The sequence below is a fragment of the Doryrhamphus excisus genome, linkage group LG20 (assembly GCF_037039965.1).
Source record: "Doryrhamphus excisus strain RoL-2023G ecotype Guam linkage group LG20, RoL_Dexc_Guam_v1.1, whole genome shotgun sequence".
Classification (NCBI taxonomy): Eukaryota; Metazoa; Chordata; class Actinopteri; order Syngnathiformes; family Syngnathidae; genus Doryrhamphus; species Doryrhamphus excisus.
The window spans coordinates 13,813,018-13,826,326 of record NC_136376.1 but is presented as its reverse complement, the minus strand read 5'-3'; the positions used below and the strand labels follow the sequence as shown (position 1 = coordinate 13,826,326).

The 13,309-nt window shown below is 39.7% G+C and overlaps 1 protein-coding gene across 21 annotated transcripts in view; it reads left to right on the top strand.

Annotated features, from left to right (window-relative positions):
- dst (dystonin) overlaps positions 1-13,309 on the top strand; it is a 127,991-nt gene that overhangs the window by 14,608 nt on the left and 100,074 nt on the right. For all 21 annotated transcript variants that reach the window (XM_078799364.1, XM_058058422.2, XM_058058432.2 and 18 more), the window contains one exon: positions 11,846-11,907. In XM_078799364.1, the coding sequence (XP_078655490.1) occupies positions 11,846-11,907 (62 nt within the window). The remainder of the gene's footprint in view (positions 1-11,845; positions 11,908-13,309) is intronic.

Here is a 13,309-nt window from a genome sequence, read left to right as displayed (position 1 = left end):
AGAGGCATAGTACACCCTGGACTGGTGGCTAGCCAATCCCAGGGCACATATAGACAAACAACCATTCACACTCACATTCATACCTATGGACAATTTGGAGTCACCAATTAACCTAGCATGTTTTTGGAATGTGGGAGGAAACCGGAGTACCCGGAGAAAACCCACACATGCACAGGGAGAACATGCAAACTCCACACAGAGATGGCCGAGGATGGAATTGAACCCTAGCTGTGAGGTCTGCGCGCTAACCACTCGACTGCCATGCCCTGTCTCTGCTGTTTCACAGTTAAACAGTTAAAGTAATTTTTTACGACAGAAATATAAAAAATATTGTATCTAACCCTGACTTATAAAAAGAAAGCTTTTTCGCATAACCGCGTTGGCGCTACTTGGAATTGTTTCTTTCCTTACCGTTTTTGACAAGCAGACACAGACTGAACAATAAACATTTTCAGGAACGGTGAATGATGAACAGAAAGGTGATTTTAGTCAACAAACTGAGCAAAATCTGTTTACTGGATGCGTCTTTTGTACATACGGCGGGTAATACAAAATGAAAATAAAAAAAAATACCATGAAATCAACTCCAAAAAATGACACTGCCTGGTAGTAGTCCTTAACACATGTGGTAGTCAGGGTTAAAAAATCAACTCCAAAAATTCAACTCTTTTTACTTTAACTCCAGATTTTTCAACTCTACACATTTGCTGTGTACCTTGTCAAGATCCCGAGGTCCATTGTTGTGCCATTTATCCATGATCATCACCTCATGTTGCAGCATAATAGTGCACGGCCGAGAAAAGAAGTTTCGGTATTGTTTAAATCATCAAAATACGACAAGATACTGCAACTATTACATGTCATCATCATGATGCCACGTTGTTAGAGCAGTGATTTTCAACCACTGTGCCGCGGCACACTAGTGTACCTTGAGAAACCGTCAGGTGTGCCGTGAGGAATTATCCAATATCACTTTTTATAATTAACATTGATTAATCATCATTTGCAAATATGATGTCAATAGCCATTATGTCAATAGTATACATGGACCCAAATATTCCAATTCACTTTGGTTTATTTGCTCAAACGGAAAGAATTGAACAGGGATGGAATATTTCTTTAACCAATCCGATTGAGGTATCTTGTACCCGCTCAAACGGAAATTTGTCAGGGTGCCTTCTTCTTCCTGGTGTTTTTCTTCTCCTGTTGTTTATTGGCGGTTGGAAAGCAGCTTTCATGTGCATTACCGCCATCTGTGAAACAGAATCTAAACCCTTCTATACTTTATTCACAAGTCCAGTTTTATTAAAAAAAGAAAATATATATCTATATAAAACATGTCCTGAGTTTAATTATAAAATATTAGCAAGATTGAATTTGATCTTTTCCAGTTTAAATTGATCCCGGGTGCGTTCTTTCAGCGCATGCTCAGATATGACGTAACACGCAGATCCAGACGTTCTTCACTTTTAAAAATGGAGGCCAGCAATCGGCACTGGACTAAGCAAAGTTTGTTTTGGATTCAAACTAAATTTCAAGACTGGACAGACGAAAAACTGGCAATACGGAGTTATTCCAACAAATGAAAGAAAAACTTGGGGTAACGGTATCACGTGATGTTGATGTTTACGTTTTACTGGGCATGCCCTATTGACTATTCTGTTTGATTTTCACGGCGCATGTAGACAAGAGATTGGAATATTCCTTTCCATGGATACCATTGTTTCCCGAAAGGTCATTGGGAAAGAGAAAAAGTGGTGATGTAAAAACGTGGCTACTGTGGAGTGTCTGTGGTGTAAAGACTGGCAGAGCAATGTAATATTGGTCCGTGTGGCAACACCTGCCTTGTTCCTCCGATGGACTTATTGATGCACGTGTGAGGTCGTGGTGACATTTTGTAACATTTTTGGTTAGTGGTGTGCCACAAGATTTTTCCAATGTAAAAAACGTCCTGTGGCTCAAAAAAGGTTGAAAAACACTGTGTTAGAGGATTTTTTAAAGAGAGTCTAAATAGGTGTATCTCAATGACAGCGCTATAAGCTAGCTGAAATTAACTGGTTTTCTCGTGTTGTTCATGTTGCACATAAGGATTGTGAATGATGGGCAAAATTCCCCAAAAAGTGCATGCAGTTCCCCTTCAAAGCTTTATGAATGACCAGACAATATCTCGTCACACAGCACATCCAGGGGTGAGAGAGCATTGTGGGTGTTTTGTTCTTTTTTCACTGTCCCTTCTTTTGTCCATCCTCTGGGCGTTGCCTACCAATAGCCCTGCCTATCACCTCTTGCTCCATGTCAACATCCCCACTCATCACATTCAAACAGCCCAGTGAGCGGCCCAACCAGCCACCCACCCACCACAGCCCGTCAGCCTTTCTCCATGGTGACTGACTGCTATTGTACAAAAGACACTTTGTTTTTATGGGCGCAGCGTACAAGTTCCAGAGACTTGTTCATGTGTCAAGTTGATGCTGGTGCTGGTGACACTCCTTTTGACTGAGCAATGACATTTCAAAATGCTTTTTGAGTGGTTTCTCATGCTCAACGGATTCACGTCCCAGATCTGCAAAAGCATTCAGGTAGTGCGTCAAAGCTTCCAAAAACAGCAACGACCCTCTAAGGTCAGCTTCGTCACAATTCATATTATGCATATTAAGAATGGTACGTTGGAATATACATATACAGTAAAGTCTCGTTATATCGATATTCTCGGGAGTCAGAAAAAATATCGATATAACCGGACTATCCATATATCCGATCCTGCACTGAACTGCATTAAAAGTGGGCGGATCTTTGATATGGCATGTAATTTTCTCCTTGAGTTCATGGATTGCGTATCTAGCATGCTTTTGTACTACAATACATTTTGTACTACAGTAAATAAAAATAAACTTACGCTGTAGTGATTACCGGTTACCGGGACATAATTCACCCCGGAACTATCGATAGGGAAGGTGTTGCCACCCGGAGGGGTAGGCGCGAGGGACGGGTGTTTTCCGCTGTGTGTGCTGCACTCTGGTGGTGGAAGTGTGAAAAATAAAGTTGACTGGAAGCAGCCGTTCGCCGTGTTCTTTTTTGGTATTGAAATCCTTAAGCAAAGATTGATTTAAGCTGCTTTTGTATCGATATAAGCAGACCAAATTGGCTGGCGGGAGATGAAAAGGGCATCCTAGTAACCGGATTATCATAATAACCGGGTATCGTACTAACGGAGCTAATTATATCATAAAAGACTAGAAATTTGCCGGGAAATGAAAATAGTATCGTAATAAGTAGTAATTCGTTTTAACCGATATCGATATAACGAGACTTTACTGTACATACATATATATGACATGTAAGTGTAAAAATACGTTGTAATAATACATATGTATAATACATATTGTACTGAGCAGCCAGGCAAAGCTGTATGTACTGATTTATCATATTGCAGAACATTTCATTTCTTGTTCCATGGTTATCGGCACACTTTTGCCTTACAGAAATCCATAGAAAAAGCATAATTTACTGTAATTGATTTGATGATTTAGATAAGGTATTTCAAAGTTAATTTACATGGAGGCCGCTGGATGTACAGTTTGGGTGAGGCTGCACTTCAAATATCGGGGATGATGCCGGCTCCCAGCATGCTTTGTGGTACTTGTTTTGTACAAAGTTGGTTGAAGTTACATGTTTACATTAACATATTTGTTGTTTATTATTCCTCATAGTTGTCCTGTGTGTGTTGACTTAACTGTTACACGTTGTGCTGCCATATTTGTGTTGGCACTGTAAGTAAGTCTCTGGTTCATTTCACTGTGCTAACTGTGCTTTGGGCCTGCAATTGTGAGACCACTGCTTTTAATGCTAAATGATATGCACAATATTTTAGGGCATATTTTTTCTGAAAATTTTGGTTAAACTTTCATATGAGTGTGCAATACAGGACACAATATATTAATCAGCATTGTCTATAAATGGCCTATGCGACTCACAGCAATAGAGCTTGAAAGTTGTTGTTAAGGTATGCAATGTAATCTTGAATTTTATTAATAGAAATGATACATCCATTTTAATGCCGTTGCTCATCATTTACAAATCCCCCCTTAAATGCTGTGATATTCAGCTTTTTGTAGCTCTGACATTGGAACACAGTGAGTCCATATGTTGTATTTATTTGCTGCCATGGCGACAAGGGGGCGAGCAGCAGGACCGGACCTCATTCCTCTGTTCAGCTCCTCTCACATGACATCATCTATTCCGTCTCTGACTCACATGCTGTAGCTATTCCTCTTCCTCTCTAGCAAACCTCCCCCTCCTCCCCCGAGAGTGGTACATGCCTACAGTTTCATTTGGAAGGGCAACCGGAAACACAATTGTAACATTGTTTATGAGTACAGTTCAGGCTAAGAAGTGTAATTGATACATTTTTAATATATTGAACCGAAAGAGGTAATGTCCTTTAATTAGAAGCAACCTGACATAATTTTGGGGGTACCGCCAGAATGATTATTTATTTAATGAATGTATGTGAGGAAAATAACATTTTGAAATTATGGCAAAATATAATACTTCATGACAAACCATAGTGTTTTTGTGACAAAGCAGAGTGTTTTTCATGTCAAAATATTAGGTATTTACATGCCTACATAGGGTATTATGCCAGAACATAATAAAATACAAAAGTGTTTGATGGTAGAATAGTGTGTTTTCAAGACAAAATATGTTTTTGTACCAGAATATAGTATTACGTGACCAACTAAGACAATTTGAACTATTAACAAAATATATGTTCATGTAAAATGTGACCTATTTATTATGAAATATGGTGTTAAATTGGCAAAATGTAGCAATTCCATGACAAACTGTGCTGTGACAATACAATTTTCATGACAAAAATACAGATTTTTGTTTACAAAACATAATGTTTTTAGAATAGCATGCATTCCGTGTTTATAGAGGATGCTGTGACAGGACTTGTGGTGCTTCCCTGTGGGGGTTTGAGCTCACGCAGAAGGTACTGACGATCGTGTTCCTGTAAAACAGAGTACTTTAAACGCAGAGTAATGTAGCTTGAAACTTTTGATGCAGTTTGTTACAAAGTCTCTAACACATTTAACAGGCTCTTAATGGCATTTGAGACAAATTTCATAAATGTAAAAAAGTGGAAACCTTTTATCGGCCTCACAGGAGGGACATTCTCAGTGGTGAAAGCATGAGGAGCAACTCAGTAGATTATTCAAGGTTACTGTGAGAAGCTGTGATAATGTCAACAAGGTTGCTCTTACCTTCTACCTTTACTCGTTACTAGTTTGGAGTAGTTTGGATAGAGACTGTACTGGCTGGATGGGCTGCTCGAAGACTCTGAACCTGTTTCAGTCTGTGTCCTGTTATTGTCACATATCTTAGACGCTGCCTTGCCCTGTGGAGAGAGCCGACTGGTATTGTCACTCTGCAAGAATGACAAAAATGTGTCATTGCTTGCATATGTGTTTGCCGCTTAAACAGACGCCATGATGACAACATTCCTCTTAGATTGCAGCGAAGACGGCGAGTGCGCTCATCATCCCTCAGTAGGCCAGTGCTGCGTTTAAAAATGGAGGATGCAAGGGCCACTTTGCATGGAGCAATGTTGGAAGTACGGGAAGGTTCAGCAGAGCAAACATACTTTCAAGAAGTGGATCGGCGCTCTAATCTCAACTACAGCTGCACATGAGAGCGTAAAGGGGAGGAAACCATTCACAAAAAGAGAATACATGAAATAATCTCTAAAAAAAATATTAGTTCTCCAAATTAAACAAATAATGAATTGAAAGAAATTCCTCTCTGCAAAGACCTTCGATGACAGAACCGATAGAATGGTAACAAATATCACCACTAGGCAAAGTGATAACATTCATTTAACACAAGTGTATTGAATTGCGTGTGACGAGTCAAGTGATGTGAACTACAGTAAAGTCTCGTTATATCGATATTGTCGGGAGTCGTAAAAAATATCGATATAACCGGACTGTCAATATATCCGATCCTGCACCGAACTGCATTAAAAGTGGGCAATAATGCACTCGACATTGTTCTATAGTATAGAACAATGTCGAGCAGCTTAAATCAATCTTTGTCAACTTAAATCAACTGCGTTCGTGGTTTCTCTCGTGTGTATAGAATCTATACACACGAGAGAAACCACGAACGCCAGCATGTACATATGAAAAACAGTGATTATTGCAAGCGATAAAAAGATATCTGAATACAACACAATTAAATACATGTATTTGTACGCTTGTGTCTTCGTTGGAATAGGTGTGTATGCTATGTCAGTTGGTTCTTCTGTTGCAGGCATGTGTTTGGCCAGCTATGTGGGGCGGGTTGAGCATGACCTGTGAACCAGGAAGTGCGGGAATCGGTGTGTGTGCTGTGCTCTGGTGGTGGAAGTGTGAAAAATAAAGTTGACTGGAAGCAGCCGTTCGCCGTGTTCTTTTTTGGTATTGAAATCCTTAAGCAAAGATTGATTTAAGCTGCTTTTGTATCGATATAAGCAGACCAAATTGGCTGGCGGGAGATGAAAAGGGCATCGTAGTAAGCGGATTATCATAATAACAGGGTATCGTACTAACAGAACTAATTATATCATAAAAGACTTCCCCATAAAAGGGAAATGAAAATAGTATCGTAATAAGCAGTAATTCGTTATAACCGATATCGATATAACGAGACTTTACTGTATATTGAACAGACACATGGATATGCACATATGTGAACTCTAATGGGCTTTTTATTAATGTTAAAGCAATTTTGTGAGTTGAATTCTGTTGTAACAGGTATGAATTTAAAAAGATGAATTTAAACTTTGTTTAATGTTCAAAACTGCACTTTTGATAGTCACGGTTGCCGACCCTGTTCTAAGAAATGATATTCTGTATAGGAAAAAACCCATTTGACATGAGTGGGGAGAACATATGTTTTGTTTGTTACCAGTTACCATTAACTGACTACCATAACTGACTACTTCCCGGTTCAGGAGGTCTGTGCTATTCCAATTGTGTTGGGTTCCATTAATGACATAAAGGAAATCAGAAATAGTTGTGTATATTGTGTAGAGTCTACCGTGTACTTTTTATTATATCATCAGTGAAATTGATCATTAAAACAACATTGATCCAGTGGTAGATTCAATGAGCTTCATTTGGTGTATAATTCATACAGTACATTTTAAAGAATAGTTGTGGTAGACTTTTGCATGGTACTGTATAATAATTAGTATTAAGCATGAAAGTATCAAAGTCATCATGCAGGCTGCATGAATGGAAATGACAGCCCCAGCAAAGATTATGCGGTGTGTGTTTCTTTGCGGGGGCAGCGTGGTTTAGGGTTGTACCGTTGTAGCTATTTATAGCAATGCACATGTGCTTTGCTGAGGTCCACAAATAAGTGTCTCAGCCAGGCGCTGTAACGGCTGCATGTTTGAGCGCTATGTGGTGGACTCATTAACACCAGGGGCCACCGGGTGTAGATGGGGACAAGGCAGGTCCACTCATTCATGTGACTTTCACAGTACAGGACAGTGGAAAGACAACAACTCCCATCCGTGGAGCTAAAGGTTTTCATTAGAACAGTTTGCAGACTATTTTGGAGAGTTAGACTTTTGTGTTTGGTCAAAGATCAACCCATAAAGGTCAGAGATCATGTGCTAAACAACTCTGGTGGACGTTTACCACCAAACTATGAGATGTATTGCTGACTTAAAGCATAGTCTGAGTCATTCAAGATAATACTTTCTTCCTCTTTAGATCCTGAAGAGGGCACCATAATATAAAACTCTTATACCTGGATGCATTTATGCCTGTGTGATTTGTTATGAAATTATCCAATTGTAGCCTTGTCTGTTAGCAGGATGACACCATGTTTCCCGGAAGACCCTCCAAGCCAATCTATCAACATTATTGATTTACTCATGAGGTGATTACAGTCTCTGTGGGGAAGAGGTGTACCAAATGGAGTCACACTGCAACAAATGAGTCATGCATTTAATGTAAAGACAAATACTACCCTACTTTGTGTACTTGGATGCATGCATTGCTTTCTTTTACCGAGTCATTTGTGCCACAGATGGTAGTTGGTGCATTGCTTCCTTTATTTGTTCAAATCATATGGTCACATCGACCCACGATCTGTCAGCTCTATTTTTGGATTAAATAACGGTTAGAATTTTGATTGGCCCCATTAGAAGTAAATATAGTGACTAATATGATTATTTAAAGAGCTTAAACACACACACACTTAAATTAGAGCAAATTGTTGTGTCAGTCAAGATGTCCCTGAATCATAATGAGAACAGTAATAATCAGTAGCAGTTTGTTTTGATTAATGATAGCTATGAGGATTAACAGGACATTTTTTTTTACATTTTTGCAATGCATGTGCAACTAATACAAATGATATACTAACAATAATAATACAAAAAAACAATAGTAAACAAATATTTGTATCAGTTAATTTGTAATATTTAGATGTGTTTTTAGTCCTTTTTTCTTAATTCTCCCAAGTTTTAGCATTACATTGTATAATACTCCAATAGTTAATTTTTAATTGACAAACTCAAAATAGAAAAAAAAAAATCCAATTTATTCTCATTAATTCTTAATCCCAAATTCCCATATATATATATATATGTATGGGATAATATATATATATATATATATTTAATTTGCATGTACTCCTGGCACCCACAGTGCAGCTCTAAAAAAAAGGATACATGTCTTAAATATAATTTAATAGTTATGTACATATCCATCATCTTAAAATTTGCATTATAGCACATCGTCTTTTTCTTTCAGACACTTACTTTTTCCCCAGTGTGTCTCAGTTTCGCGGCTGCATCTCTGCACTTCACTGGTGTGTGTGTGTCCGGAGGAAAAGCTCTGACTCATTGTTTGGTGCCACCTGTTGGTTTGCAAGTATACATATCTGAAGTCTGAATATTAGATGACCCAGCTTTGTTATACTTTACTATAGAGGAAAAATATAGTCTTATATTGAAATGGTTGCGTGCACTACAATGGCTTATTCAATCCATAACACGTTTGTGTGCTTCAGTTGTTGAGGGAATTTCCATGTGAGGTCTTGGATGTGTTTAAAGCTGTTTTGTGAGCTTTGGCATCCTTACAATGGAGATGATTATAAGCACGTCTTTGTTGGTCAAGGTGTCTTTGATAAGATCTCTCTAATCAAGCAAGCCAATCAGGCTACACTATTCCATCAGTCTCTTGTGTGCCTTCCCGCGTCACTTAGTTGGATGGAGCCACCCTGGAATACTCGGTATTACTCAATACTTTTCTTGTGAGCAGAAGCAGTCATTTTGTATGCGGGTTTAAGTGCCGCTGGTGGAGAAACAGTGAATCACAGGTCAGAATAGTGAGTCGCCATGGAAAACCTGACAGGACTCGTTCAGGATGCAGCGGCTGGTAGGCAAGAAGGCGGGCAGAGAAGAGCGAGGCTGCGTCCTCAGTCGCTCATCCACTTTGCATCCTTCTCTGTGAGGAGGAGAGATCCCCTCTTTGTGGAGATGGTGGACAGGACCAAATACCTGCTTGGAACAGAGAGGGAGCACAGGGATCGCCTGGTAACGCTAATGTGTTGCATGGGTCAGTATTTTTCTTAAAAGTGAGGTTATGTATATGATTGATACAATTGCTACAACTTATTTTGAATTTGCTTTTGTAGTTGATCATCACAAGTAAAACTGGATTTGATGTTTCTTCTTATGCTCTTGAGCAATCATGATTAGGCGTGTTCCTTTTGGCATTCAGAGGTTGTGATTGCAACCATGATTCCAAAATGTGGTTAATGGCCTGAATTGTGTTTGGATCTGATATAGTATAACAGCACAGGGATGTAAGACTCCGTTGGATTTATTTGCTTTTAATTCCACGCATTTGTGTTCCTTATTTGAGTATTACATCGCCGCAGCTCAGGTTGCTATGGAAAAGGGAAACATGTGGTCAACACGGAGAGTGATGCAGTATTTGTCAATTTAGGTACATGACATCTGTGTTTTTATTCATTAGAACAAGCATTACTCATACTGTTTGAAATTTCATGTAATTTAGCACAACTCTACAACAGATGGAAGTTGCAGAGATGTGAAGTCGGGTCTTTAGTTAATTTTAACTCTCCTTTTGCTGAATGGATTATCCTCTGCAGGGTCATGCTCGAGGGAGACAAACCTGGACAGTCAACCACATGATAGTCTGCAAATGGGAGGGGCACAATGATCAGTTGATTGTGGTTAGTGCATAGGCCACACAGCTAGGAGACCCGGGTTTGATTCCCTGCTCAGGCATCTCTGAGTGGAGTTTAAATGCGTGCATAGGTTTTCTCTGGGAACATTTTGTCCTTCCACATTCCAAAAACTCTAAATTGTCCATAGGTATGAATGTGAGTGTGAATGGTTGTTTGTCTATATGTGCCCTGTGATTGGCTGGCCACCAGTCCAGGGTGTACCCCGCCCGAAGACAGCTGGGATAGGCTCCAGCATGCCCGCGACACTAGTGAGGATAAACGGTAATCAAAATGGATGGATGGATTATTGATAAAACACATCTTGAAGCAATTGAGAAGAAAACCCAAAGTGATGTCAGCTCCAGCCTGCATCAGCATATCCAAAGTTTGCACGCTGTAAATGCTCGCAAACATTTTGAAGCATTCAGAGGCAGATGAAGATGGATGCTGACAACTCATAATATTTAACATGCAGAAACTGCCATTAATAATATATATACAGTAAAGTCTTGTTATATCGATATTGTCGGGAGTCGGAAAAAATATCGATATAACCGGACTGTCGATATATCCGATCCTGCGCCGAACTGCATTAAAAGTGGGCAATAATGCACTCGACATTGTTCTATAGTATAGAACAATGTCGAGCAGCTTAAATCAATCTTTGCTTAAGGATTTCAATACCAAAAAAGAACACGGCGAACGGCTGCTTCCAGTCAACTTTATTTTTCACACTTCCACCACCAGAGCACAGCACACACACCGATTCTCGCACTTCCTGGTTCACAGGTCATGCTCAACCCGCCCCACATAGCTGGCCAAACACATGCCTGCAACAGAAGAACCAACTGCGTTCGTGGTTTCTCTCGTGTGTATAGAATCTATACACACGAGAGAAACCACGAACGCCAGCATGTACATATGAAAAACAGTGATTATTGCAAGCGATAAAAAGATATCTGAATACAACACAATTAAATACATGTATTTGTACGCTTGTGTCTTCGTTGGAATAGGTGTGTATGCTATGTCAGTTGGTTCTTCTGTTGCAGGCATGTGTTTGGCCAGCTATGTGGGGCGGGTTGAGCATGACCTGTGAACCAGGAAGTGCGGGAATCGGTGTGTGTGCTGTGCTCTGGTGGTGGAAGTGTGAAAAATAAAGTTGACTGGAAGCAGCCGTTCGCCGTGTTCTTTTTTGGTATTGAAATCCTTAAGCAAAGATTGATTTAAGCTGCTTTTGTATCGATATAAGCAGACCAAATTGGCTGGCGGGAGATGAAAAGGGCATCGTAGTAACTGGATTATCATAATAACCTGGTATCGTACTAACGGAACTAATTATATCATAAAAGACTAGAAATTTGCCGGGAAATGAAAATAGTATCATAATAAGCAGTACTTCGATATAACCGATATCGATATAACGAGACTTTACTGTATATATACACTATGTAGCTGAATCTTGTCCACAACTCTTCCAGGAGAACCTTTGCAATAAAACACAAGAGTTTGTAACTGGAAATGTTTCCCATCCCATCGAAAGATGAAACCAAAAAAATGAACCAAATGTATCGTCTTGTTTCCTCAGATGAAAGAGACAGAGTGCAAAAGAAGACCTTCACAAAATGGATAAACCAGCATCTGATGAAGGTAAGCCTCGTTTTTTTCATGTTCAACATCATATTCTCCTTCCTTTTGGTAACTCTTGCCAGTCCCCCGATGGGTTTTATCCTACCTAGATATTATATGAAAACTTGTCAGAAGAAGTCATGCGAGGCCGTATGTGTTGTCTTTCACTGCTGTAGTTGTCTTTAGTTTGGAATGGCTTACTGTGAAGTTTCACACGTCTGTGGAATTTTACTAAATACTACAGCAGACAGACGAGCTCTGGCTTGTCTCACCTCATTTATTAACTACCTTGAAATGATTTGTACTCCGCACAAACTGTCCTGAAGAATAACAGCTACTCGTATATAATACATTGACCTTGAAAATGATTTTGGCTTGTTTGAAGGAACTAAGCGCAATAGCATCTCTATTGTTGTCCTGGCAACTCCTATAGCTGCCTGTAATATTGGTCGACCAGCCTTGAGAGGCCTTATATTGTGTGAGCACAATTACAGTCACAGCAATCACAGAATGACTGTGATCGCCTTCGTTAGTATACTCGAATCAGTGGGAATGCACCTTGTGTGTCTGTGCTATTCTCTTGCTACGCCACCATGGGGTGCATGCCTGTTTCTGGGTAAATTTGTCCATCCGACACACAGATGCAGATACTGTATCATACACAACTCACATTGTGTCCCAAAGGTTGAAATATAACATATTTGACAATTTTGGCTTCCAAAAATCAGCCATTTGGGTCGCTTCTTGTCATTGGTCAGTGAGGGTTGATTGAGGGTCACGCAACCAAACCTGTTGGGAACCACTGCTCTAAATAGTTTAAAGGTTAAAATCCACGGCACGCTCACTCACTTGCTGGTACGTTTGTGTGCATAATAAAGACGTGTTATTTAATTCATGCCTTCAGTCCTCTCGCAGGTGATCGCCACCACCTTGCACCATAGAAATAATCAGAGTCGCTCCAAATAAGACAAATAATCCACAGAGTCAGGGAATTTGGAGTGATACAGCTCTGCACAAATGATGGCACAAGCAAAACAGGCTAAAAGCATGAATGCTCAGTGTGAACAACAGGCTAGTATGCTGTTGTGATGTTTAAAAAAAACCTCAAAACATCCTAAATTATATGGTTTTAATTGCAGACAAGAATAGTTTCAGGATTCTGTCCATTGCGTGGCATTGGTGCCAGTTTGCGGTCTAAAAAAGAAAACAGGACATCATCTAAGGCCCACATCTGCAAAATCTCTAGTGAAATATAGTCAAATGTCCATGACACCAGAATCTAACAGTATTGAAGGAATAACTCCCACAGTGCTGAGTAATAGTTTGACCAAATAATATAAGGGTGCAGGACTATTTTGGCTCCACAGCTGTGGCTGCTATGTGGGATTACAGTGCTGAAAGCCCTGTGTGAAAGCAGGTCAGC